At 43.0% G+C, this 27,412-nt stretch overlaps 1 protein-coding gene across 1 annotated transcript; it reads right to left on the bottom strand.

Annotated features, from left to right (window-relative positions):
- Positions 1–627: 627 nt before the first annotated feature.
- Positions 628–4,150, bottom strand: LOC137097185 (uncharacterized). The gene is made up of 2 exons (XM_067469032.1): positions 3,589–4,150; positions 628–2,278 (listed from the first exon to the last, which is right to left on the bottom strand). The coding sequence occupies exons 1-2, from the start codon at positions 4,148–4,150 to the stop codon at positions 2,043–2,045; spliced, it is 798 nt and encodes a 265-aa protein (XP_067325133.1). The 3' UTR covers positions 628–2,042.
- Positions 4,151–27,412: the final 23,262 nt, after the last annotated feature.

Genomic DNA, 27,412 nt, shown 5'->3' on the forward strand with positions numbered 1-27,412 from the left:
TGCAATCTCCATTCTGATTAGTGACTGAGCCAAAGTATGAAATTATTTCAATATCTTCATTATTTCTTTTAAAGTTACCTATATTATCTGTGATCATCACTTCCATAAAGAATATTATCAACAAATAACAATAAAAAAGAAATGTCTATATTTACACATTGAAATAAAAAGATGTTTAACAACTAGCAGTAAAATTTATTTCAAAAGTTACAATTGTGAATTTAGTCATTAATTTCCATTCTTCTCTCTATCCAAAGATAGCAAAGCATTTCTTTTTCAACCATGAAAAAAACCTGGATCATTAATAATAGTTTTGGATCGTGATTTTTATATTTTAATGTGCATTTTCTTTTTCTTCATTTTACCCCATGAATTTTTCCCATATTCACAAACTGAGGTGAACATAGGCTGAAATGAATATGCCAACAGTGAATGACTAAATGTCATTCCCTGTTGGATTTGGATTTATTCAGATTCATGAATAAATCCAAACCTTGCTTAGCATACTTACCAGGGGGTAAAGGTTTGAAACAAAGAAAACATATGAAGCTGCTGGAAATATTTAGGTGGCTGGTCCATCTATTTTGCCCCTTAACCCCTGAAATAACGAGACAGACAACAAAGGTATGGATTCAAATTGGGCAACTTTTATTGAATGTTACCTATTTAACTTTACCTGAACTAAACTAAGTGTCAAGGAACTTGGTGGCAAGCTGAGGGAGCGTCCCCAGCCACAACGTGTGTGATGTCAGTGTGCCCTGGATCCCCAACCAGGCAACCTGAAGGTAAAAGTCTAGAGAAGCCTGCGTCCGATTCTTGATATCAGCTTCTCTCTTTACTGGGCCACTGGATGTCCCCTCACCCATTTGTTGACTTCTAGGTGAGTGTTTGTTGTACAGTGCCCCCCACCCTTAATGGGTGCCATGTGTATACCTCCATGTCAGTGTTTTCCTGAACTATTTACGCTGGCCTATTTAAACCAAACCACTCCGTCTAGCCCCTAACAAACAGTATAGGGTAGGCGAAAAAACCCCCCAGAACATGAGAGGCAAAAAATTCCTACCCGGCTCCAAACGGGCAACCAACATATACTGTCAATGGGCGGGAGTGGCGGGCGAAAAGTCTAACAAGACTGAAGGTAAGGGGCTGGCTCACGTGACCAGCCAGCCCCTCCCCTCTTCCAGGAGGTTCTAAGAGGAACCTCCCATCTCTCCCTTCAGGGGGTGGGGCAAATCGCTCTCCCCACCAACTGTGTTGGTGTGGAGAGTCCCTTGCCCCTTAACCCCTGAAATAACGAGACAGACAACAAAGGTATGGATTCAAATTGGGCAACTTTTATTGAATGTTACCTATTTAACTTTACCTGAACTAAACTAAGTGTCAAGGAACTTGGTGGCAAGCTGAGGGAGCGTCCCCAGCCACAACGTGTGTGATGTCAGTGTGCCCTGGATCCCCAACCAGGCAACCTGAAGGTAAAAGTCTAGAGAAGCCTGCGTCCGATTCTTGATATCAGCTTCTCTCTTTACTGGGCCACTGGATGTCCCCTCACCCATTTGTTGACTTCTAGGTGAGTGTTTGTTGTACAGTGCCCCCCACCCTTAATGGGTGCCATGTGTATACCTCCATGTCAGTGTTTTCCTGAACTATTTACGCCACAGATTGGGGGCAAATGTCCATTTCGCCCCCATCCCCCACCAAGCCCCTTAAAACTTCCTGAATGCCTAACTGCAAATCAGTTAAAAAGTGTGCGTTACCCAAATCCGACAAATGTACCCCATCAGAACGGTAAATTGCGTTTTTGTCATGTATGATGTCCCTATGAGGAATGTAAGACCCCCTGCACCGTGCTAAAGCCGTGCGCATGGCCCGGTTCACACGCTTTCTGGCCTTCTCGAGCTTCCTGACATCACCGCCTCCTGCCTCCGAAGGCGTGGAATGATGGCCGACCAAGCGATGTGAACCCGGGGCCATGCCTGCCAGATCTAAAATTGCCAGCACGGGCTTGTAGATACCGGGCCCCGCTGTTAAGCAGGCCCAGAACGTTACCTCCGATATGGAGCACCGGCCCACCGAAGGCCACGAACACCCTTCCACTCGCCAATGCAGCGGAAGCGCAACCCGGCCCAGCGAAGGCCGCGAACACCCTTCCACTCGCCAATGCAGTGGAAGCGCACCCAGATGCTGGCCAAAGGAAGAGTTCCTGGCGTATCTCTCCGCCCAGTGGACATAATTATGCCCACCACAAGGATTCTCCATCTAAGCACCAGCCTGGCAGTTCCTGCAAAATAAACGACAAACACAAGCGCAGGGCGAACCTATCGCCGGTAATCAACCTATTTCCCCCCGCCCAGTAATTTAAAGGCCATAACACTATAACCCTAGCGAGCTCCCAAAGATGCCACCCCTATATGAAAGGAATGAATGCCAAATTATCCAATTCAACCGTTCCTTCTGGTGTAATGTGAGACCGGGGACCCAACACAGTAATATGAAAAATCCTCTAAAACCCGACCCTAGGTACTTAACTGCCCCCTTAACGGAGAAACGATCCACCCCAACTCTCAACTGATTTAACCTAATTAGGCTGAGGCCCCTGAGCCACCGCGGCCTGTCCTGAAGGTTTCTTCACGAACTGAGTGTCCCTCGTATTACCTCTCGCAGCTCTCCCCTTGGGGCAATTTCGGGATGGGTGAGTCCCGTAACAAATGGCACACGAGTGAGCGAATCGACAGTCCTTACGTGAACAGGCTCCCTGAGCCACAAATTCCCAGCATAAAGGCTTTTGGCCCTGGGACTGCGGCTGGGGAGCCCCCTGCCGAGAGGGCTGTCCCGCTGTGTTCTGAATAGTGTGCCCACTGTCCGCCTTCAAGGCAGAGGAAGCCCTAGATGGATTCATCACCTCAATCCAAATTTGATCATCGATCAAATCCCAACGCTTATCCGGATGGGAAGCCGCCTCGGTCCTAAACCGCCTATCATATTCCAGCCAAGCATTAGGAGGGCCGCTGACATAGGCTTTATTAATGATGTTCTGATACTGCCACAAAGCTGTAGCCCTTTCAGGGGCCGCATCAGAAAGCAGGTTCGCATACATTGTAAAGCAAGGGAGCCAATTCTCCCAATTCTGCTCAACCTTGCGCTTTTTGATCTTCTCCTTACTGTCCTCATCTAGCTCATCCTTCTCTTTCTTATCCATATCCCTAAAGTACAGGGAAAAGATATCCACATATTCGTTCCTTAAAATCTTTTCCATTGTTTTTGAAGCCAAATGTGAACCCAAGCCAGAAAGACTAACGGTAGGGGTCGCTTGCGGAGGCCATTTGGCCGTTCCCCAGAATTTGTTAGCTTCCCCAGTTCGTGCCGACTCTAAAGTAACAGCAGCTGGCTTGATCCCTTGAGAGGTGGCATCCTCCGACTTTTTTCCTGTCTTGGGGTCCACCCCACCCTCTGACTGATTGCCAACAGTCCCCTGTGATTGCACCCCCACTACCGACTGAGCCCGTCCCTGGCCCCACGGCCATGCAATTGAAGCAGCCGTATTAACTGATGTAAGTGCAGGAGATGTGGATGTTAGTGTGGTGCAATTACCTGCCGGGACAGCAGACACCAATTGCTCGCTCCCACCGACACCAGAGGAAGCAGCCATCGACCCAACTGACTGAGTGGACCCGGCCGCAGCACTAGACCCAGAGGCCAATGCCACGGGCTGACTAGGTCCGGCCACAGCAGCCGCTGAAGACTCGGACGCAGCCTGCACAACTGGACACGCCTCGGTGCTGGTAGCGGTCTGCACAGCTAAAGCCACCAGAGAAGAACTCCCAGCAGCCTCCGGAGCAGCCACTTGGTCAGGAAGCCGGACCGCCCTTTCTGCCCCCACGTTCGAGGCCGACTCTAAAATAGAAACACGGGACAACAAAGACTTGAACAGTTGTTTCTTGCTTGCCCGGCGAACAGATGAACTAGCCCCAACTAAACCAACCCCCCTATTCCTTTCAACTTGATTAACACGCTGCAACAGGGCCTCTAAGTCTTCCAAAGAGACGCCATCCTCGTCCGACGATGACCCGTCCTGTCGCAAGGGCCGCTTGTGACCCGACTTCTCCGCGGGACCCTTCCCCTTAGGGCCCCCTCTGTTCTTCTTTGAAGGCATTCTAAGAAATAGAAGGGAGTAAAAGGCACCAATGAGAACCAGCACCGCACAGTACCATTGCCTTGGTGGCAGCCCTACCAACCACCCTAAAGCTAAGTGTGAGAGCCCACCGCCCATATAAACATAGAATCAAAGAGGTGAAAGGCACCCCCGGCGCCATTCCACATCCCTCCCCCCAAGCCGCCTTAAAGTCATAGAATCAAAGAGTTGGAAAGACCCCCCAAAGCTGCATCAGGAAGAGAAGGGGAATAACCCCTCCCCCCCTATAACCCAATAGAATCAAAGAGTTGAAAGATACGCTCCCATAATGAGCCTCCACCCAAGAGCAGCACACACAAATTGGCAGGCCACAGCCCCACAACTATCTATTGGCAGTGTCAGTTTCCAATACAGTGTTAGGGGGGGGGGGAGGATGTTACTTATACCCACAATACCCCCGACAAAGGCCATTGGCACTATACCCTGCAGTCCACGGCAATCCACATTCCCCATAGGGGCCCTGAATTGCTTATTCAAATTATCCAATCCACCTTAGCCCACTTGTTTCCTTTTTTTTTTTTTTTTTTTTTTTTTGCATTATTATTATTATTATGTATCATGCCTCCACACAATAGCAGCCCCACTTAGGCAGACACTGCCCAACTGCTATGCCCCTTGGGAGCCCCTGTTTCCCTTATACAGTGACAAAGCAGGACGGGGGGGGGGGGAATATGTAATTTACCACTTGTATTTTACACTGCCCCCTGCATAGATGCAAGGTCACTTAACAATAAAGTTTACCATCATCAACAGCACAATGTTTGTAACCTATTCATTCATTTTAACTTTACTGCATATATTTATTCATTTTATATAAATCATAGGCTATATTAAATTACGTGATATATATATCTAATATGCATTTGTGTAAATGCTTGTGTAGTTTACATCAACAACCTAGTCCCCCAAAGGACTCCAAAATCCAACCCCATAACCAGGCCCCGCTGCCAGCTGCAGGCCCACGCAACCATCAACCCCAGAATAACCCCAATTCGAAAAAAGGCCAGGCCGCTTCCCAATGGCCGCCGCCGACGAGGCCGAAAAACGAGTCAAAATGGCGCCCGCTACCCTTAACCGAAAAAACGAAATGGCGTCCGTTCGCGCCAAACCCTGAAAAAAAACAAAATGGCGACCGCCCCACTCCGTCGCCGCCGACTGCAAGCCGTGGCCCCCTCGAGCAGGCTACTAGCCACTCAACAAAATAAAATAAACTAGCAGGCCGGCAACGCGGCTACGCGCCAACACACGCGGCTACGCGCCAACACACGCCCCTGGGAAGTAAAAAGGAGCGCAACGCGGCTGCGCGCAAACACGCACCCAATGCCTGCGCTACTCGCTCCAAGCGCCCATGGCAGCGCACAAGCCGCGGCCCGGCCCCAAGGCCGCCGCAAAACTAGCGGCTTGCTACCGCAGCGCCCAGGCAGCCGGAAAGAACCCCGGCGGCCTAGCGAGAGGCCCGCGCGCGCCGCACACCTCTCGGCCTGCGGCCTAACCAAAGAAAAAAGGTGGGGGCCGCCCAAGAAACGACGACCGCTGTTCCTTCGGCGCCCCGAAGATCTCCAACACCTCCAGGCCCGCCGGGGAAGGAGCAGCGTCGCCCTCCTTCCCCAAGAGCCCCGCACCGACCTGGAGCAATCCAAGAACGCGTCTTGTCGCTTCGAAAAGTCTAACAAGACTGAAGGTAAGGGGCTGGCTCACGTGACCAGCCAGCCCCTCCCCTCTTCCAGGAGGTTCTAAGAGGAACCTCCCATCTCTCCCTTCAGGGGGTGGGGCAAATCGCTCTCCCCACCAACTGTGTTGGTGTGGAGAGTCCCTTGTATTGTTTATCTGAATTGATAGAATCTTCAGAAAGCAATGCTGACAAATTTGGAAGCTTTTCATGGGCATTCATTACCAGGAAGAAATAGAATGATACCCTAGCTAGAGTTTCCATCTGATATTCTGGGATAGTCCATATACAATGAATATACTGTCATAATATAAGTGGTGGGTCCCCTGTGCATCTTGAGGCCCTGTAGAATGCCCAAGCTTGCTGTCCTTTGAAGATGCCTCCTGTTTTAGGAAATAATTTTCCTAGTCTTTATGGACAGGGTTTTTTAAAATTAGACATGTTGACATTAAAGCTGGGATTTTTTTGCATCTGAATTCTGTGCCCTGTTTCTGAACAATAAACCCTCTTATAATATACCACTGTATTTAGCCTTGTGGCATCATTTACTTTAAAAAATATATAACTATACACATTATATATGAACAAGGACAACAGAACAAGGACAACAAACAAATTGGACCAGCCCTGATAAAATTAAGAAAAAACCAATAAACTCTACTGCAAATAAACAAGTCAACACAATGAGTCTTTCCTGTGATGAACATGAAAAAGGTGAAATTGAAAGACATTAACATTCAGCCTTAACTTTTAAACTTCAAAATTACAGTAGGAGCAAAGGGCACTTAGATTATTATTTTTTTGCAAAACTGTACTCAAATGGTAATTTATTGGCAATTAGTGCTGTTTATCATTTCAAATCCTTTATAGAATACTACAGACAAGGCCAACTTTCAGCCAAGAAACACAATGATACTACATTGCACTGCATTAGTAGCAGCAGTAGTAATAGTTGTTCTGGTTTTGTGTGCCTTCAGTTGAATTCTGATTTATGACAATCCTGTCATTCAGAGAGGGGGTTGCATTTCCTTACTCTGGGGACAAAAGAATGTAATTTGGCCAATGTCACCCAGTGAGTTTCTATGATTGATCAAGTATTACAATTCTCATCTTCCAGAGCTCTTGTCCAACTCTCAAACAAACAACACCATCCTGGCTTCCTTTACAAGTTATACTCAATTCTTATATGTAACGTAGGTATGAAATGCATATGATGCACGAGTTTTCAGCCTATTAGTTTTGTTCGCTATAACCAGTTAGTTAGTTTCACAGAACTCAATTGGGTTTTGCTTTTATAATCAACACAAATCTTGGAATCTAAATCTTACCGCTGGTCTCAAACAGAGTAGGCCGACTGAATTAATGGAACTTACATAAGTGTACTGATAAGATTATTATGTTTCAGTGGGTCTATTTTAGTTGAACCCATTTATTTGGGCCTGTGTATTATGAAAACAAATTGATTGTATGTCTGGTTTCAGAGCTGATTATCAAGAATGTGATGTTGGAATGTCAATGTTAAAAAATGACGCCTGGTATATCATTAAGCTGTATTTGGGAATGATACACTCTCTCCTACAAAATAGTGGCATTCTATAACAATGTGACCAAAATTTGTGCATTTTGTTTCAGAGTCTCAGAACTATGGTTTTGCTATGGACGAACTGTCATGGAACATAGTAGTGACATTTGCCATTCAGTATACCCTATGTTTTAGCTTTGTATAACCAAATGTGCAAAGAAAACAAAACATTTTGGTGCAGTAATGGTCTATTATAGAAATGGTCTATTATAGTAGAATTTTATGTACTGTTTTCTGTACACAAATAACTAATTTTGGAACAAAATGAGTCCCCAACTGCAGTATTTTCTGCACAGGAAACAGCCTTGTCTGCACAGAAAATAATATTTTTGCGCAGAGATATTATTTACACATACAATACTGTTCTCAAATAAAATTATTCTCTTCCCCACCTCCACCTGACAGGCTAGTTAATTTTGCACAGAATGATCCCCAGGCTGCATGGATTTTTATCATGCAGAACAAATCTTGAAGAGCAAATATTCTTTGAAAAATGACACTTTTGAAGACTTTTTCATAGCAGGAAGAAAATTGCTAAAAATGTGGTTCATGTTGAGAATGAAATTAGTGAAGAATTACATTCCTAATCTTTAAGGTTGTAAACTCTCTATTTATGACCACATAGAAAACACCAGTGGTGCTAGTTAGTTCTGCTGGATCCACCATTCAAGTATATAGTAATTTCTAAGAGAAATAATTTTGGCAGACTGATGTCTTAAAACAACCATCCAAAGTTTCCATCTTGCATTACAAACACACACACACACACACACACACACATATGGACAGAAAATTCGATTAGCTTTGTCTAAATTAGGATTTAGAACCTATTACGAGCTGTTAATTGGTTGCAATTAGCCTGTGTTTACCAACATGCCAGAAAATACTAATTGATTGCCAACTAGCAATTTAGTAAATAACAATTTAGATGCTTCAGAAATATTTGTTCTGACTATATTATGGTTCTCCAGGGTAAACAAATAACAAAACTATTCCAAGAATTCCCTCCCATTATACATTTTAGGTTTCCCTCACAGAGGTCAAAATTTCATTCCTCTCATAAGTAATAGGGAGAATTATTATATGAAATTTATCCCCATATTATAAGGTATCTGTCTTCCAATGAACTTGGAAGCCAGTGTCCTTTTCTATAGAATCTACTGCTGATGCTGCACCTGACTTTAAGGAAAACTACAGGTAAAGGAATCAAAGTAGCACATCAATGATTTCAACATTTGAAGATTCTGGATAAAAAAAGGATTTTGTATCACAACAAATCTCATGGGAATGTGTCACATGTGACCGTTAAGGAACAAAAGCAATAACAAAGTGATTTCACAAAATAGACATTGGGTTGAATGGGTGTTTCGATTCACAAAATCATCAAGAAGGAGAAGGAGAGAAAAGGAGAAGGGACAATCTTCACTGTAACTTCAATAATGGAACCAGATCTTTGAAATTTAGATGAGATACTAAGATGATACTGATAGTGTGTGTCTTCAGTTAATTCATTGGTATACTGGTCTAAACTGTACAAAAGCAAATATCTGGATATATTTTTTTATCATAGCTGAATCCAGAAGAACAGCCTAAGATTTCACGAGAAGTATAACCCTATCAAGCATAAACTGAATTCCTATTCGCTGATATTCTTTTTGATTGTCAAGGAGCATCTCTCCTGGATGAAATGTTTATTTGCTTGAAGCTGAATAGAGTAGATGTTTTAGGGCTCTTCCACACAGCCAGATAACCCAGCATATCAAGGCAGATAATCCACAATATCTGTTTTGAACTGGATTATCTGAGACCACACTGCCATTTAATAGGCCTGGGTAACAACGGAAAAATTTGTTTTTAAACTCGTTTCGTTTTTAGGGGGTCCATTGCGTTTCGTTTTTAAAAAAAATTCCGAATTTTTCTTTTAAAAAATTTCGTTATTTACGAAATTTCATAAATTTCGAATTGATTCGTTAATGGCGGACGCAATTGCGCAATACGCTAAAAAAACCTCCAAATGGGACAGGGGGAACTTCTGAAGCTTCCCTCTCCCTCTGTAGTTGACTGCTGGTATGATAATTTATTTTTTTATCACTGATAAAACAAACAACAACTATAAAACTTGCACCAGACATACGGAAATAATAACGAAACGATTTTGAAACGATTTCGAAACGATTTCGAACCAATTACAAAACAATTACGAAATAAATTAAAAATTTGTTTCGATTTTTATTTGCTCCTGCATGGCTCAATATCGGATCGTAAGCTAATTTAAATACGAATCAATAACGAATTACGAAATTAACGAATGAAACTGCCCAGCCCTACCATTTAATCCCATTCAATGTGGACTTTATATAGCTGTTTGGGAGGGGCCTTAGTAGAAGTGACATAGGAGAGGAGAGACACATACACAGAAGGAAGGGACCATTTGGAGCAATTTGCCTAGGACTTCGAGCCAGGTCTTAATTCTTCAATTCATTTTCTTTGGTTTTTAATATACTCTCCTATTTAGATATTGCTCATGCAGATTTTTGTATTGGCTTTTTCTTGAATGGGTAATAATAGCTTTTACCATAAGAATTTTTCTATCTCCTTATTTTTATGTGATTTTTTTTCTTCTCAGTCTTACACCTTATATATCTACATACGTTTTAGGAAATATCAGAAAGGACGAGACCTGAAAGATAAGCATGCAAATCCCACTGATTATTACTAAAGGGATTTGTGTGCATCACTCCTACATACTGCCTTGACAATTTACTTCTGCATCAGTCTCCCCATTGCTAGTTATGCTGATTGACATTAATATTTAAAATGCCTTTAAATATCATTGTTATGCAGACTACATACAGATTTATTGCTTCTTTATGCTGATAATATCTTGACAAATCCTATTTTTACACTTCAAAAGTGTTTGATGGAGATTCAGGGGTGGATAAGTTGTAATAAACTGTCTCTTAATGTCTTCAACACTGAGTTATTGTCAGTTCTCCATCTGCTTGGGGAAAAAAGAGAAGAGAAAAACCACAATTCCTTGCCTTACATCTGTCAAATCAACATCACATTTAAAGTATGTGCTAGGAGCTCTGGACCTGTACTAAGATGCCTGATGAGTGCAAAATATTTGATCAAGCAGTGCCTTTGACTTTCATGTTAACCATTTCAATATTAAGAAGGTAAATAAAATCAGAAGGCCTACAATGTGCAGCTTCCAAAGAGTTAACTATATTTAAGTTAGCTCCTTGCAGCATAAAAAAAGGAAGGAGAGGGCAGGAAAAGAGAATAAGAAATATGACAGCATATTTAAGACTAAGGAGGCTATCAAGCAAGGTACGCAAACACACTACTGGTTTGCTATACACTCCCCAGTGACTTTTTTACATTCATTTTCATTGATGGGCAAAACTGTCAATTCCACAATGTCCCTGTCATTTGTCTTGATGTGATGGATTCATTCTGCGCATGTACCAATATGCAACCAGTAAAGTGCTATCAGAGAGTTATCCTTCTCCCTTCCTCCTATCTCCACCTCACTATTCCCAATCTGGCTGCATTCCTTTTATTATTTATATCTTCTTTTTTTTGTTTTTAAACACTGGAATTATACAAATGTGCTAAAACTTAAAAAAAAATAAAAGAACTCAGTAGTGCATGAACGCAGGGTTACAAAGTGGTGCGGAAGTTTGACCAAGGGACCATGGAATGGTGATTCAGTGTGATTACAGTAATTGATGGTGTTCAACTTGATGTGTATCTACTGCTTATGTAACTGTAGCAGGACAGTGAGTTTGTACGATGCGAAAGTCCTAACTGTTTTTATTATTTTTTGTATAACTTCTGTGAATATAAACTCACATTTGTGGATGTAACACAGTACTATGAAATACATAGCTAATATCATGCTTTGCTGTACAAATCTTGTTAAAAACATTTCCAGAATAATGAGGTTTCTGAATAATCTCTTTACTTAACCTGCTAATTTTTCACATATCCAATGTATCCCAATCCAAGATAACATCCAATCACTGCTTTTTCAGTTTCTGCTCCCTGGCCATGTGAAAAAGATGTAACAATTCTGACCTTATCATATTCATAGATAGCATTTTGTGTATGTAGCATTTTATGGACTCATTTCACCTCAACCCTACCATCAGTCTATTGAACATGTGACTACTGTAAGCAAAACAACTAAAGTAAATATTTTACAGACAGCAAAATGATTGTCATATTCCAAATTTTTAAAAAAATGTGTATAGTATACTGAACTTGCAACTCATATTCTGATGTCTGGAAATATCTTTGAACAAAGAACATGGCCAGGTAACTTCAATTTAAATACTCACAAACATTCAACACTGTTCCTTCCAAAGAGAATCTGAAGAGGAATTTCTGTGTGCATCCAGGCTTTGAAACTAAATTGTTTCTTATATGCATTCCTTTTTATTTTTAAAAAATTGAGCAAATGCAAATTGTTAATCTACTCTTTGCTCTTTATTCAAAAGTAACTTGTTACACACTTCATTATCAATTCATTGCCACAAATTTACATTACTTTTAAAAATAACACTGAAACATGCAAAAATGTCTTGACAGTCCCAAATATCACAGCAACATTTTAGGACAAACAAATAAACACTATTTATTACACCAAAACATAAGCCTAGGCTCGGTTTTTATGGCACCCTTGAAAAGTAATGACACTGTCACTCATAACTCACTCTAAATTGTGTCTTGCAAGACCCTAGTGCTGGTATTAACTATTCCATTTAATTTCCCCAATCTGGGAGCTCCCCAGATTTCCAATAAAGATCTTTAGCTATAGAGTGCATGCATGTGTGCTAGTCAAGACTTAACCAAGTAAGGAGGCACATTTTCTCCACCATAAATTGCTTTGATAAATTAGGGCCCTTTTACACAACACAAAATGTGGGCCCAAACTGGTGTACTGGATATTGGATTGGGTTCGCATGGAGTCCATACAGGCCCTCCCTCAGCTGCATCAGAGGTAATCCCTACTGCCCACTCTGGACATCCTCTTCCCGTGTTGCAGTGGTGTCAAGCAAGAACATGGCACCTACTTTCTTTCCTGTGCTTTGCCACAAGATGGAGTGGGGGATACAGGGGACTACCATTCCATAGCTGTGAGCCACTCAATGGCAGTCAGGAAAGTTGCAGCCCATTCTAGCTGGGTACTGGCTCAACTGTCCTGACTCCCCTTAACTCAGGAGTTCTTTGGTTAACCTAGGGTAAGGTCACTTTAAGGTGATCTTACCCTGGATTAACTTGGAACAGCCCAATGTGGCATTTAGCCAGGACAGGGCTGATCTATTTCAGTGTGGAAATGCCCTTATTCGAAGTATTATGGTAAATGTGATTCAAACACACACAATTGTTTTACCTTCAAACAACTTGTTTTCTGTGTGTCTGTTTGGATTCAACTGGAAATTAATTTGGTTTTTATGTATAATTTATGTGTTGGATTGTTTGGAAGAAACACACCAATTTGTTTAAAGGTTCAATACAAAAAGTATAACCAATGGAGGTGGCTACACTGAGGGTTTTTTTCAGTTAAAATTATGGGGAGTACAATAGAGTCTCTGTGTGTACAGTTCTCTAAAATCCAATGATGAGTGTGTAAAGTCCATAAATACCCAAGTTGCCACTATGTGCAACATTAAATAAGAGCTACTAACATTATAGGGGTGATGACAATCCATATGAAATTTAATAGTGTGAAGAAGATAGAAAAACATTATTTTGCAGCTTGCTAAATAGGATTGGTGGTGCAAATTTAGCAATTTGTCCCAGATGTCTATGACAATGTCATTCTATCATGATTTGCAACGGATATGATATGAAACATATCCCATCTGCTATGTTCATACACTACATATTTACCACTTATATCTAGGTAAACAAGTTCAGAGTTTGAAGTGATATGAAACTTTTTCTTAATGTGCCAGGCGACAGTAGCAATCTTCAAAACCTTGAGGGGTGAAATGACCTTCAAAGCAAAGTATCCTATTCTTCTTTACAGCTATTTCCTAATTCATTGCAACAGATTTCTCCCCTTTAAGTGTTCTTTTGAAAAGACAAATAAAAAAGTGTACAAGATGTTTACAGCCATCTTTAGAGAAGTTAAGTAGACAATTGTCAAACTTCTCCTTACATTTAGTAACTATTACACATCTCGAGACAAGAAAATAAATGGTCCTCATCAAAAAGAAAGCTAAAAACATAGACAGGAGCCAATGATTGGGATTCTGTATGAGTACAACTCTGTAGCTGATGTGCCTTCATAACCCTGACCACGCTGCACAAGCAACTCAAAGAGTATCTAGCCAGCTATGGTGTAACATGAAGTTTAGGACTGTAGGTGCCATGACTTGCATGAATACCTTGGGATGACCCTAGAATGACATCCATTAACATTGGACAAAGATAAAGATCAAAGATAAAGATCTGGATGATACTCAGATCTCTTATGGCAATTGTGCCACTATTTCCCCCCATTGAGAACTACTTTCCCTGAAGGTGAAAAGCTCAACATGTTATTGATAATCAAAACAGTAGGTAAGGGAAAGGTGGCTTTAATCCCTTTTTCTTTGCTATCAAAATTGTTTTTTTTAAATGATTTAGGAATAGATTGAGAGAAAAAAGTGAAACTCATCATGGACTCCCCAAATCTAATTTGTAGAAAGGCAAACAAATTAGTATCACTTCCTGGCCCAACATTTTCACTTACTGCTGTAGGAAACAGCAGTATGGGGCTTGACAGTAGAGGTGTGCAATTCGGCCAAAAGGCATCCCATTTCAGGGTCCATTGTCAACTGAACCTTCATTCTGTTTACTGGGAAATTACTCAAAAGGGGAGGGGTGTTGTCATTTTTATTTTGCAGAGATTCAGCCAATAGGCTGCAAGGGGAAATTTTAAAGACTCAATCCTCAGTCATTTGAGCCTATCTGTATGAAACCTACCTCATTTTAGACACCATTTACAACTGCAGGCCTGCCAAATTTCAAAACAATTCACCAATCCATTGATTTTTTAAGAATTATTTTAAGTTTTAACCATAACATTTTAAAAGTAAGACAAACCACAAGAGAGGGTTTTGGGAATTGTAGTCACTGGTTGTGAACATTCCCAGCCAATCAGAGTATAGACACAACCAGGCTTTTTATTGGCTGAGAAACACAGAGAGAAAAACTTCAACTCCCATCATGCTCCAAAAGGTGACTTTTCAATGCCCACCCTATGCAAGTGCTGCTGGGAAAGTGAGTTTTCATCAGGACTCTCTCTGGAGGACGAGCCTAGAAAACTTTCGAGAAAGGACACTGCTGCTGGGGAGGGAGAAAAGATGCGGCAGATCCCTACCTCAGGTATATTGCAGATTTAACACCTTCCTATTCAGGAACCAGATGTAATCCTGCTCCTTTGATCTGTTTTTCCGGGCTTTTTAGCTCCCTGCTCCTTGTTCTGTTTTCAGAGATTACATAAAATGGCTCACTGAACAGTACAAACCATTTTTCTCAAATTGATTTGAAGTCAAGACTACTTGACAGTTGCTAGACAATGGAATGAAGCAAGTTCTTGAGGAACCACATATATATGAAGAATCTAAGTTTAGGTAAGCAGTGACCTAAATTAAGAGCATATCTACACAGGCATTGTAACTCACACTCATTCCCCAGATGGAGGCACAGAACTGGCATGGTGTATAACCATAAGATCATGGTAATTACAGAAACTTTGTTCTTTGCCAGTCAACCTGTAGCAATAATGCATGCTATTGACCATAAACAGAATTACTTAAGTGAGCATAATATTTTCAATCAAACATTCTTTCAGTAAAAGAGGGCTGAATTTTTTTAAAAGAAAAATCCAATCCTGTTATAGTCTGCCTCTGCTGTATTTGATTGGCAATGAATAACATTTACAGCCAGTTGCATCACACACACAACAGATCTCTTCCTCTATTGGATCATACCACAATATTGGATCAGAAAATTTGACAAAATCAGTAACTACAAAAAAACTAACAGCAATGAAAACAGCAGTTCATGTTTGTACATGCAGATGGAACCATATGATTCTTAGTGTCACTGCAATTGGGCGATAATGACACCCTAAACCAGACCACATGCTCATCAGAAAATTCAAGTAGAAAATTAGCACAGAGCTTTACCCTTATAGATCTTTGATACAGTTCATGTGGGCTGGACTTATGAAATATCTTTTTGTGGTTATATCTGACGACAGGGAAATTCTAATAAAATACATATCTGCTGAAACACTACAGAAAATGTGTATAGACAGTCATTTGGGTACCATTACTCTCTGGTGATATCATATGATATGGTTTTCACTCTCTGCATGTCTCTAGTGACACCATTGTTTATTAGGCATCAATTGTGCGATAAAAATTATTCTAAACTGTGTTCAAAAGTAGGGGGTGCTGGTGCTTCATTTCTAAAGTCACTTCTGAATTTTGGGGATAAAAAATTCAAAACTTTAAGAAACTTCCAAATCTTTGTAAATACTTCATTAACGTTGGTTGTGCATGCACATTAAGGAAAACATTCCTATTGGTGTGGAAACTTGAGGGGCTTTTCTCTCCCTTATTGTTTGAGATATCCTACTTAAACTTGCTACAGTGGTAGAACACATGAACCACTGTTAGCTCACTAAATTGTGCCAGAGCGCAATCTCTGTATGTCTCTAGTGACACCATTGTTTATTAGGCATCAATTGTGCGATAAAAATTATTCTAAACTGTGTTCAAAAGTAGGGGGTGCTGGTGCTTTCTGGCGCTCTGGCAGCGCTCTGGCACCACGAGATGCAGAGCCAATCTTAAGAAATGGGGCTACAGGGTGGAATCCTCGGCATGTGAGTGCGGAGAAGAACAAACCACTGACCACCTGCTGCAATGCACCCTGAGCCCTGCCACATGCACAATGGAGGACCTTCTTGCGGCAACCCCAGAGGCACTCCAAGTGGCCAGATACTGGTCAAAGGACATTTAACCAAATACCAAATTTGCAAAATCTGTGTGGTTTTTTTTCTTTCTTTTTTTTCTTTTTAATCTCTGTGTTTGTTTTGCTCTGTTAGAATTGTAATACAATGGTTGCTGATGACACGATAAATAAAAGCTCACTAAATTTCAGAACCTTTGACTTATCCATGGATTTTTGGCGAATTTTCAATTTTTTTTATAAAAACATTTTTTTTAATAATAGGAAAAATATGTTCCTGGTTTGAAAGTGTTATTTCCTGTTGCATTGCATGCTCTTTACTTGGAAAATAGTTGTTCTTTTCCAGAAACTTTGTTTATGTGGCACAAATTGTGTTAAATTGGTGGAGAACAGAAATCATACTAAAGGCCCAGCAAGGGACATCTAGACTGACCTCATTCTTCTGGGCAGAAAGGCATAATCCAAACTCTCCTGACAATCATCTGCTTCTTCTACTGAGTTGGCAATCAGGCCAAAGTAAAATTATTGGTTTTTTAAGCAGTTTATGTTCTCTTGGCTTTGCAAAGGTTGCTTAATGCTTGCTTGTTTTAGACCTTTTTGTAGATTCAATCCCTGTTTTTATATTTTGATGGAGACTGCTACAAACAGCTATTTTTTGAGGTCTTTCAGACATAATTTGGCTACTGAGCTGATATACATTAAGTTCCCTTCGCTTTACCAAAGTTGCATAATGGTTGTGAAAATTAGAGTAACCTTCGGAGACATTAGAACATTACAGAATTTTTCTGAAAAAAATGGTAAGTTATTCAAATTCTAAATCTTGACCCCACCTTTCCTTGCTTTGAATGTCCAAATTCGTATGTCCACATCCAAATTCCGATCTAATTCTAAAATTATGCACACGTCTATTGTTTATAGCTATCAGTACTTATTCACAATACTGCTGCTGACCTTAAGATAACTGTAGGGAAAAAATCACTTGCTGATGATTTTCATCTGCATGATGGTAGCATGATTTTTTTTTCTTGATGAGACATTAAATGTTAGACCTAGGGTTAAAGCATCCAATAAAAATGTACTATTCATCTGATAAAAAAAAAACTTCTAGCAGATATTAAAACTGAATACCATCTCAGTATGAAGTTTGTTTAATCAAATGTCAGCAACATCTTAAATCTATCAGTAAAGACCTTAATACACCCGAGGGGCAAAACCAACAATGAAAGCCAAAATCCTAGATGAGGAAAAGGCCTTGAAGAGCAATATTTGTAGTACCATCTGCTTCAAGTTAATTGTTCTCAACAGGCTACTCAGTTGCCATTTAATCTCTGCACCACCTATTAAAAGAGCAGAAGATGTTCTGAAATACAGGAGGAATACTGGCAAAGAAAAGAAATATTGTATGAATAACACTGTTAGGTAGAGCTGTGTTGTTGCTCTTATACAGCTCATTTGATCATTCACAAGGGGAAAATTAAATGAGGGCATGGAAAGGCGGTTTTAAATGGTTCTCTCAACTTGATAAGCTATTGAAATTCAGACGTTCACTATGCCAACCAGAACATCTTTTCCACCCCACTTTAAAACTGTTATCTTCATGATGTGCTGAAGGTATATGCTTATATATTTCCTTAACAGTAAAAAAAAGTGAATCAACATATAATATGGTTCTGTCTTTTAATGTTTTTAAGTCCCAAGATATGAAAGAAATGACTAAAAGTATTTTTCCTTATGATAGCAATGATATTTTTAAACCTTTCTTTTCAGTGTGTTACAAATGGAATATGCACAATTTTATGTTTTAGCATGCAGTATGATGCTGAGAATCATTTTGCATAAATTACAATCTATAACATGGACTCAGTGTGGAGTAATGGTTTGCATGTTGGACTGGGACTCAGAGAACTTCTATGGTTTTAATGATGGTTTTAATGTTGAAGTTGATGTTTTATTTGTTGGATTTTAATATATTTGTTTATTGTAATTGTTTTAATTGTGCAACATCTAATTGTTGCCTTTATAAGGTCGCTCTGAGTTCCCTTTGGGGTGAGAAGGGTGGGGTACAAATTAATAAATAAAATAGGATGAATCCCCACGTGGAAATCTTGTGTCACCATATACAGGTTAGACTCTGCCTGTCTTCAAAGAATCCTACAGAGAAAATTAATTATAGGGCTATCATCAACTGCTGCATAGTGTGCATCGAGAAGAAGTGTCACAGTAACAACAAGAACAACTGCAGTCACAGCAACACATTCCAAATAGACAATGGGAAGCCATTTTGGGTACATCCCAAATGGTTGCCATGTTTTATGTCACTGTTCCCTATCTCAAATTCTTGGAACATGCAAATCTGTATCAAGTATTGTCATAGTCCAAAGAGTTTAACTGAAGACAAAGGCTCCTTCTAAACTTCCCTACATCCTAGGATCTGAAGTCAGATTATCTGATTATCCCAAATTGTCTGGCAATGGAGACCCAAATAATGCAGATCAAAGCAGATTACCTGGGATTAGATCCTGGGATATAAGGACAGTGGAGAAGAAGCCTAAGGCCCCTTCTACACTGCCATATAATTCAGATTATCAAAGCAGATAATCCAGATTATCTGCTTTGAACAGGATTATATGAGTTTGCGCTGTCATATAATCCAGTTCAAAGCAGATAATCTGGATTTTATATGACAGTGTAGAAGGGGCCTAAGATGAGATATTCTTAATTTCATGTATGGGGTGCTTCCTCCTCTTCCTCCTCCTCCTCCTCCTCCTCCTCCTCCTCCTCCTCCTCCTCTTCTTCTAATTCTAATTCTAATTCTTAAAAAAAAACAGGTTAATTTGTGCTAGTATACAGCTATATAAAATCCACATTGAACTGGGTTATATGGCAGTGTGGACTCAAATAACCCAGTTCAAAGCAGAAATCGTGGATTATCTGCCTTCATATTCTGGGTTATATGGCTGTGTGGAAGGAACCTTAGATATAAAGTTAGAGACAACCAGAAAAAGAGAGAAAGAGGCAGATAATTTGAAACATTAGTGACATGCATTTTTAATATTGCTGCTTTTATATCTTTCTATATGACTGACAGACTGGATAGCACTTTTAAATCTTATATTTTGGGATATAGACACTTTGACAGAACAGTATTTTTCCATTGTAACTCTGAACTTTAGTGTGCATGATAATTCAGGCCAATCCTTATAAATATTTCCAAGTGATGTATGCCACTAAATGAGAATTGTTATTCTGTGGTTTTAGCTGTATACCATAAAAGTCTCTTAGGAAAGCTCAACTTTGAACTTTTCTTTCTGTCTTCAGGACAGCTTTCTGTCAGCTATTCTATCTCCAGTTAATTCCCCATATAGTGACAGCTGGCCCAATCTCAGAGAGGATCAAAATCCATATAATTCCCCTCTGGATATTTTTTTCCTATGGGTGTTTGCATTTAAAACTGAGATCATGTACCTATTCTTTTCACAGGTTTTTCTGTATGTGAGGCCATTATGCAAGGAATACTTTGAAGGGAAAAGAGAAATAGAACATGGACCTAGATCTCCAGATCACCTGGGTGAAAGCATTTTATTACTACTTATTTCTCTATTGATGGCATCTCTTACTTTTCCTCCAGCTCAAGGCAGCATTTAGGTTTCTCTTCCTTAGGGATATATGCCAGAATCCTGTTGTAACCTTATGTCTTTGTATGTGGACTAGTAATCGTAAAAATTAGAATTGGACAGTTGTATAATGTCCATATCCAGTAGAGAGCTGCTTTATGTTATGTTGGAAATGTTGAGGGTGGAAATAGTAGTAATTGGTCATGTCTGAGAATGTCATGTGAATAGTCTGTCTGATAAGCAGGCTGACCTTGCAGTTTAGTATAAGAGTATGTCACGCTGTGGTGAAGATGGCTGCAAAACGTATAAACTTCCGGTTAAGATGGCGACATGCTAACAGCTAACCTCCCGTCCGGGTAAGGCGAAATTCCTAATCTGAGCTTAATCTGATCCATCCACCCCTACTCCGATCTCCTTTCATCGGCTCCTGAACAGGCATCTCCTCAGGACCCCGGAGGGGGTCTTAGGGGGGGTTGACTGGGAGGAACCAGGGAGAAAGGGAAGAAGAAGGGAGAGGAAGGAGGTAGAGCGAGGGCCGCCACCATCGCTACGGCCTGGTACGCTCCCTCCCAACCCGCGTGCTCGATTTGGCAAGATACATCCAACTCACCAACTCGCCAACTGCCATCCCGCTGTTGCGGTTACCGGAGGGAAGCTGAGACGGCCGTCCTTTGGAGCTCGGCGGCTTGCAGCCAGTGTCACGCGCTCCTGACTTGACCGCGGCTCAAGTTGCAACCTGTGCCTGCCTGAATGGCGGCCTGAGCCGGTCTGCCGGCTGGGAGAACTGCTGAGAACTGTTGTGGTTGCTGGCTGTTGCTCCAGACGCTCCAGACGCCCCAGACGCTGCAGTGAGAGGCAGTGTGAGGGAGGCTTGCAGGTGGCAGCGTTTCCCATCTCGCATCACCGCCTGCACCCCCGGCGTGTCTTTGCTTCGATCCCTCCGCGGTAAGGCTGGACCTCCCGCATTCGGTGGTGCGATTCCTCCGTGGATCCAACTGGTGCGGGGCTCGTTGTTCCATCTCTGCCCAAGGCCCGGAGGCCCCCCGGCTAGTCCTCCCCGCTACCGCTGGGGCGACCTTGATTCTGGGAGCCGGCGGTGACTCGGCGTCCTTCCAGGGAGAGCCTGGCCAGCGATGACTCAGCGCCTTCCCTAAGATCTCACGCGCCGATCGCGATCTTTTAGCTAGCAACGCTGACATCCACGACTGCTAGACTGGCTCCGGGTCGGCTGGAATCTATATATCCTGTTACATAGCTGCTGTTACGTGGTTTGTGATCAACTGCCATTTTGTAACGCCATCCATCGCGTTACTGCCTCCATTTCCGGAACTATCCATCTCATCAGCAGTTCCTGCGGCCATCTTAGTGATCAACAGTTCCTGCGGCCATCTTAGTGATCCGTTCATCCCACTGCAAGGCCCTCAGCCATTGGAACAGTAGGAACTGTAGGAATCCCACTAGACTTAAACCTATCCTATCCGTCCCTGACATTGATAGTTGGGGGGGGGGGGAGGGGGTGAGGGAATTAACTGGATTTAACACCTACCAATAAGACTGAGGACTGAGGACTATATGATCAATTTGTACAATCATTGCGCTGTTAATTTGTTACCTGAGCCAACGCTGCTAATTTTGCCAACTATTAGCACTTTATATCGGGCCAACGCGACTAAGTCTTCCAACTACCAGCACTTTATTTGTACCATTGCTGCTAATTCTTCCAACTGTTAGCACCTTATTTTGGGCCAATCGCTGCTAAATTATACAACTGTCAGCACTTTAACCAACAAATTGCACTTTAACCCTATGTAATCTAATGATATTAAGTTACCACCATAGCACTTTAGTCTCTTACAACGCGCTACTGTGTGCACTTTAACAACTCTAAACTTAAACAACTAGCACTTTAAGACCTAGTATTATAAGACCTGCTGCTACGTGAATTCTAGTGACCTAAATTAACCCTGTATCAACTCCGTTCACCAATGTCAACATTCTTCCCTTGGTGTCTGCTTATTGTGTTATTGGTAGAATGGGAAGACAATAAAGGGTGGAACGGGTGGGAGGATCCTGGAAATAGCATAACTGGGGTAAGAAAGAATCAGATCAAGACTGGGTGGCAAAAACAAATAATCTGGAACACATTATGGGTTGAAATTACGAAATCCAAGTGCAATATGGTAGTAGAGGGGTGTTCCATTGTCCGGGAGGGGGGGCCCATAGAACTCATAACGGGGAGGGGGAGATACGGGAAAGGGAGACCACCAATTCGGCCTAGATATAGTAAAAACTTAACAACCCAAATTCGGCCTAGGGAGAGAAGCAGAAAAAATTTAACCACTTGTAATTGGTCTCCTGACTTGGTAAGTGGGTGTACCCAGGATGGCAGTCCCTCTGGGTTGAAGATGGTGCTGCTGAACGCCAGATCTGTCAATGGCAAAACATCTTTCATCCAGGATCTAATCCTGGAGGAACGGGCAGATCTGGCGTGCATTACGGAGACCTGGCTGGATGAAGCTGGAGGAGTTAATTTGACCCAGCTTTGTCCGCCAGGATTCTCCGTACAGCACCAGTCGAGACCTGGAGGGCGGGGAGGCGGAGTTGCGGTGGTCTACAAAAATTCTATCCCCCTGACCAGAGGCCCCATCCCACAGTCAACCAATTTTGAGTGTGTCCACTTGAGGGTGGGTGACCGGGACAGAATAGGGATTCTGTTAGTGTACCGCCCACCTCGCTGCACTACGGTCTCCCTACCTGAGCTAGCGGGGGTGGTCTCGAGCCTGACATTGGAGTCTCAACGGCTCCTTGTGCTGGGGGACTTCAATGTACATGCCGAGACTACCCTAGGAGGAGCGGCTCAGGACTTCATGTCATCCATGGCAACCATGGGGCTGTCCCAACGAGTATCTGGCCCCACCCACTGTGCGGGACACACATTGGATTTGGTTTTCTGTCAGGGATGGGACCAAGGTGGCGGTGTCGAGGAGTTATCCACCTCTCCGTTGCCATGGACCGACCACTATCTGGTCAGATTTAGACTCACCACACCTCCCAACCTCTGCAGAGGTGGGGGACCCATTAAGATGGTCCGCCCCAGGAGGCTTATGGATCCTGATGGATTCCTGACGGCTCTTGGGGATTTTCCTGCCACCTCGGTTGGTGATCCTGTTGAAGCCCTGGTATCTCTCTGGAACGGGGAGATGACGAGGGCCATAAACACGATTGCTCCGGAACGTCCCCTCTCAAGTAGCCGAGCTAAACCAGCACCTTGGTTCAACGAGGAGCTGGCAGCGATGAAGCGAAGGAAGAGGAGACTAGAGCGCGTGTGGCGTTCGGACCCGAGCGAGTTAAATCGAACACGGTTTGTTGCCCTACTCAGGGCATACGCCGTGGCAATAAAGGCGGCAAAGAAAGCCTTCTTTGCAGCCAATATTGCGTCCGCAAAGAACCGTCCGGCGGAGCTGTTCCGAGTTGTCAGAGGGTTATTGAACCCCACCATTCCGGATGGGAACCCTGACAACTCGACGGCCCGCTGTGAAGCATTTGCTCGGTTCTTTGCGGACAAAGTCGCTTTGATCCACTCTGACCTGGATACCATGTTAACGGCAGTCTCTGAGGATGTAACACGAGCATCTGCTTGTCCGATTTTGATGGATTCATTTCAATTGGTGAAACCCGAGGATGTGGACAAGATACTTGGAGGAATGAGAGCTACCACATGCATCCTAGACCCCTGCCCATCCTGGCTTCTAAAGGAGGCCAGAGGGGGATTGGCCGAGTGGGTGGAAGTGGTGGTTAATGCCTCCCTTCGGGAAGGCAAAATTCCAGCCAGCTTAAAACAAGCTGTAATAAAACCGCTGTTGAAAAAACCATCACTGGATCCCACTCAATTCGTCAACTATCGGCCTGTTTCCAATCTCCCCTTCTTGGGCAAAGTCCTGGAACGTGTGGTGGCCTCACAACTCCAGGTATTCTTGGTAGACACGGATTATCTGGATCCGGCACAGTCTGGCTTTAGGCCGGGACATGGTACCGAGACAGCCTTGGTCGCCTTAGTGGATGATCTGCGCAGGGAGCTAGACAGGGGGAGTGTGTCCCTGTTAGTTCTGCTGGACCTCTCAGCGGCCTTCAATACCGTCGACCACGGTATCCTTCTGGGACGCCTCGCGGGAATGGGCCTTGGTGGCACTGTTCTGCAGTGGCTCAGGTCCTTCCTAGAGGATCGTACCCAGAAGGTGTTGCTGGGGGACAACTGCTCGACCTCACAACCATTGTCTTGTGGGGTCCCGCAGGGTTCTATACTGTCCCCCATGTTGTTTAACATCTACATGAAGCTGTTGGGAGAGATCATCCGGAGTTTCAGGGTGCGGTGTTATCTGTACGCAGATGATGTCCAACTCTGTCACTCCTTCCCACCTGCTACTAAGGAGGCTGTTCAGGTCCTGAACCGGTGCTTGGCTGCTGTGTCGGACTGGATGAGGGCAAACAAATTGAAATTGAATCCAGACAAGACAGAGGCACTCCTGGTCAGTCGAAAGGCCGAGAGGGGTATAGGGTTACAGCCTGTCTTGGACGGGGTTACACTCCCCCTGAAGACGCAGGTTCGCAGCTTGGGTGTGATCCTGGACTCACCGCTGAGCCTGGAACCTCAGGTCTCGGCGGTGGCCAGGGGAGCATTCGCACAGCTCCGGCTCGTGCGCCAGCTGCGCCCGTACCTCGGGAAGTCTGACTTGGCCACGGTAGTCCACGCTCTGGTCACATCCCGTATAGATTACTGCAACGCGCTCTACGTGGGGCTGCCCTTGAAGACTGCCCGGAAGCTTCAGATGGTCCAGCGCTCGGCAGCCAGGTTGCTAACAGGAGCTGCTCTCAGGGAGCACACCACTCCTCTGTTGAGCCAGCTCCACTGGCTGCCAATTTGCTACCGGGCACAATTCAAGGTGCTGGTGCTAGCCTACAAAGCCCTAAACGGTTCCGGCCCCACTTACCTCTCCGAACGTATCTCCACCTATGAACCGACACCGACATTAAGATCGTCCGGGGAGGCCCTGCTCTCGGTTCCGCCTGCGTCACAGGCACGGTTGGCGGGGACGAGAGACAGGGCCTTCTCGGTGGTGGCCCCTCGGCTATGGAACGCCCTACCCATTGACATCAGACAGGCCCCTTCGCTACTGGCATTTCGGAAGAAGCTTAAAACCTGGCTCTTTGAGCAAGCGTTTGGCTAATCAGCGCAATTAAACATAGGATGACGGTAAACTGAACATAGGAACGGCTCAAGGATTATGAGATTGGATTTCATTTGTGATCGAGGCATTATGTATGATTGTTGTGTGTTTGCTTCTGTGTATGATGTGTTTTAACTGTTATTGCTATGTTAATATTGTGTAAACCGCATTGAGTCACCTAATTTAGGTTGAGAAACGCGGTATAGAAATAAAGCAAATAAATAAATAAATAAATAAATAATTGCATTGTGTTCTATCATACATTTTTTGTGGGCTGGGAGTACAAATTTACCTCTGTATGTGTACCCAGTATAGGGATAAATTTCTTTCTAATAGAGTTGTCTTTGAGTGGACTGAAATGTTCAAAAATGGTGGTATATCAGGACCATGGGGCAAGATGAGGATGATGGGGAGGAGGGTTTTCTCCCAACAGCAGACTCTGAGCCCCAGGAGGATGAGCGGCCTGATACAGCTACTGTTGAGCAGGATAAGGACCATGAGTGGGAGGAGGAAAAAGAGCAGGAGTTAGCTCTCCCCATCCAGCTTCAGCTCAGGGTTGATGTCATCTGCAGAGGTCCAATCGACTGACTCAAAAGGGAATCTTGCAGTTGTAAGGACTTTTCAGGAGCAGCATAAAGGACTGGCATTTGTAACAGTTCACTGCTGGAAGCAATTGTTGTGTTGGTGCTACAGCCAGTAATCTTTGGTGACCCTGCATTTTGAACCTCGGACTACGCATTTTGGATATCGGATTTGGACTTAGCTAGATGCTATGTTTTGGACTTTCTGGAATGGACATTGGAATTTGATTTGTTTGCTCCTGTTACTTGGACAGACTACGGCTTTGAATACCGGGTTGCCTCTGATCACACTTTGGAAGAAAGGCTGCAACCCTTGACACATACTGGATGTTTAGCTACAGCCATGACCACAAGGAATGAAGAAAGAAAGCTGGAATTGATTTGTAACCATAAAACATTTTTGCTGATGGCAAAAAAATGTTGGTATGGTGCTGGGAAAATACATTGCAAAGGAAGGTGAGTATGTAGAAAAGTGATGCAATTTGTTTTTGAAATTCTTAATACATATGGTTTTAAAAGTACAAGACCTTTTTGAAGAACTCTCATATGCAGAAGAGTTATCAAAGTGTCCAATGCACACTGGCACATGTAACAAGTGCCTTCTCAAGGTTACCCCATGTTTCCTTTGAAGACTGCCACTTTCACCTTTCTCTAGGGTACCCCTATAAAATCCCTCCTTGGATTTGGCTCCTTGGCTTCCCAGTAACTTTAATATGGACATGTTTACTTTTAAAGTTGTTTCTTTGATGGTAAGGTAAAGGTTTTCCCCTGACATTAAGTCCAGTCATGTCTGACTCTGGGTGTTGGTGCTCATCTCCATTTCTAAGCCGAAGAGCCAGCGTTGTCCATAGAAATCTCCAAGGTCATGTGGTCAGCATGACTGCAAGAAGTGCTGTTACCTTCCCACCAGAGTGGTACCTATTGATCTACTCACATTTGCATGTTTTTGAACAGCTAGGTTGGCAGAAGCTGATGCTGACAGCAGGAGCTCACGCCGCTCTCCAGATGCTGACCACATAACCTGGGAGATTTCTATGGACAACTCTGGCTCTTCGGCTTAGAAATGGAGATGAGCACCAACACCCAGAGTCAGACACGACTGGACGATCTGCAACCTTTTGGTCATCAAGTTCAGCAGCTCAGTGATTTAACCCACTGCACCACCAGGGCCATCTCTGTGTTCAGAGTGAAGAAAGTTGGATAGGATTGTATTGAAAGATAATGAAAGTAGTTCTACTTTACTTACTGTACCAGACAGAATAACTGACGGTCTGACAAGTTCAAGTGGTTAGTTCCAACACAGCTACCAGAGTATAAACTAGGTATTGTCAGAATTCCTTCCCTACATTCACTCCACATTATCTAGTCATCCACACCCCTGAATTGACTCACAGACTCCCCCAACTATCAGAGATACTTACTCTTTAAATTTTCCTTTCCTTCACAGACCCACCCCTTCAGAGTTCTTTGCATTGAGATTGGCTGCCTCAGTTAGTGTTGCTTAATTCTCACTCACACAATCACTTCTCAATACATAGTGCAATAAGGTGTTTTTTTTAAAAAAAAATATCTCTGC

The sequence above is a fragment of the Anolis sagrei genome, chromosome 5 (genome assembly GCF_037176765.1).
Source record: "Anolis sagrei isolate rAnoSag1 chromosome 5, rAnoSag1.mat, whole genome shotgun sequence".
Taxonomy (NCBI): domain Eukaryota; kingdom Metazoa; phylum Chordata; class Lepidosauria; order Squamata; family Dactyloidae; genus Anolis; species Anolis sagrei.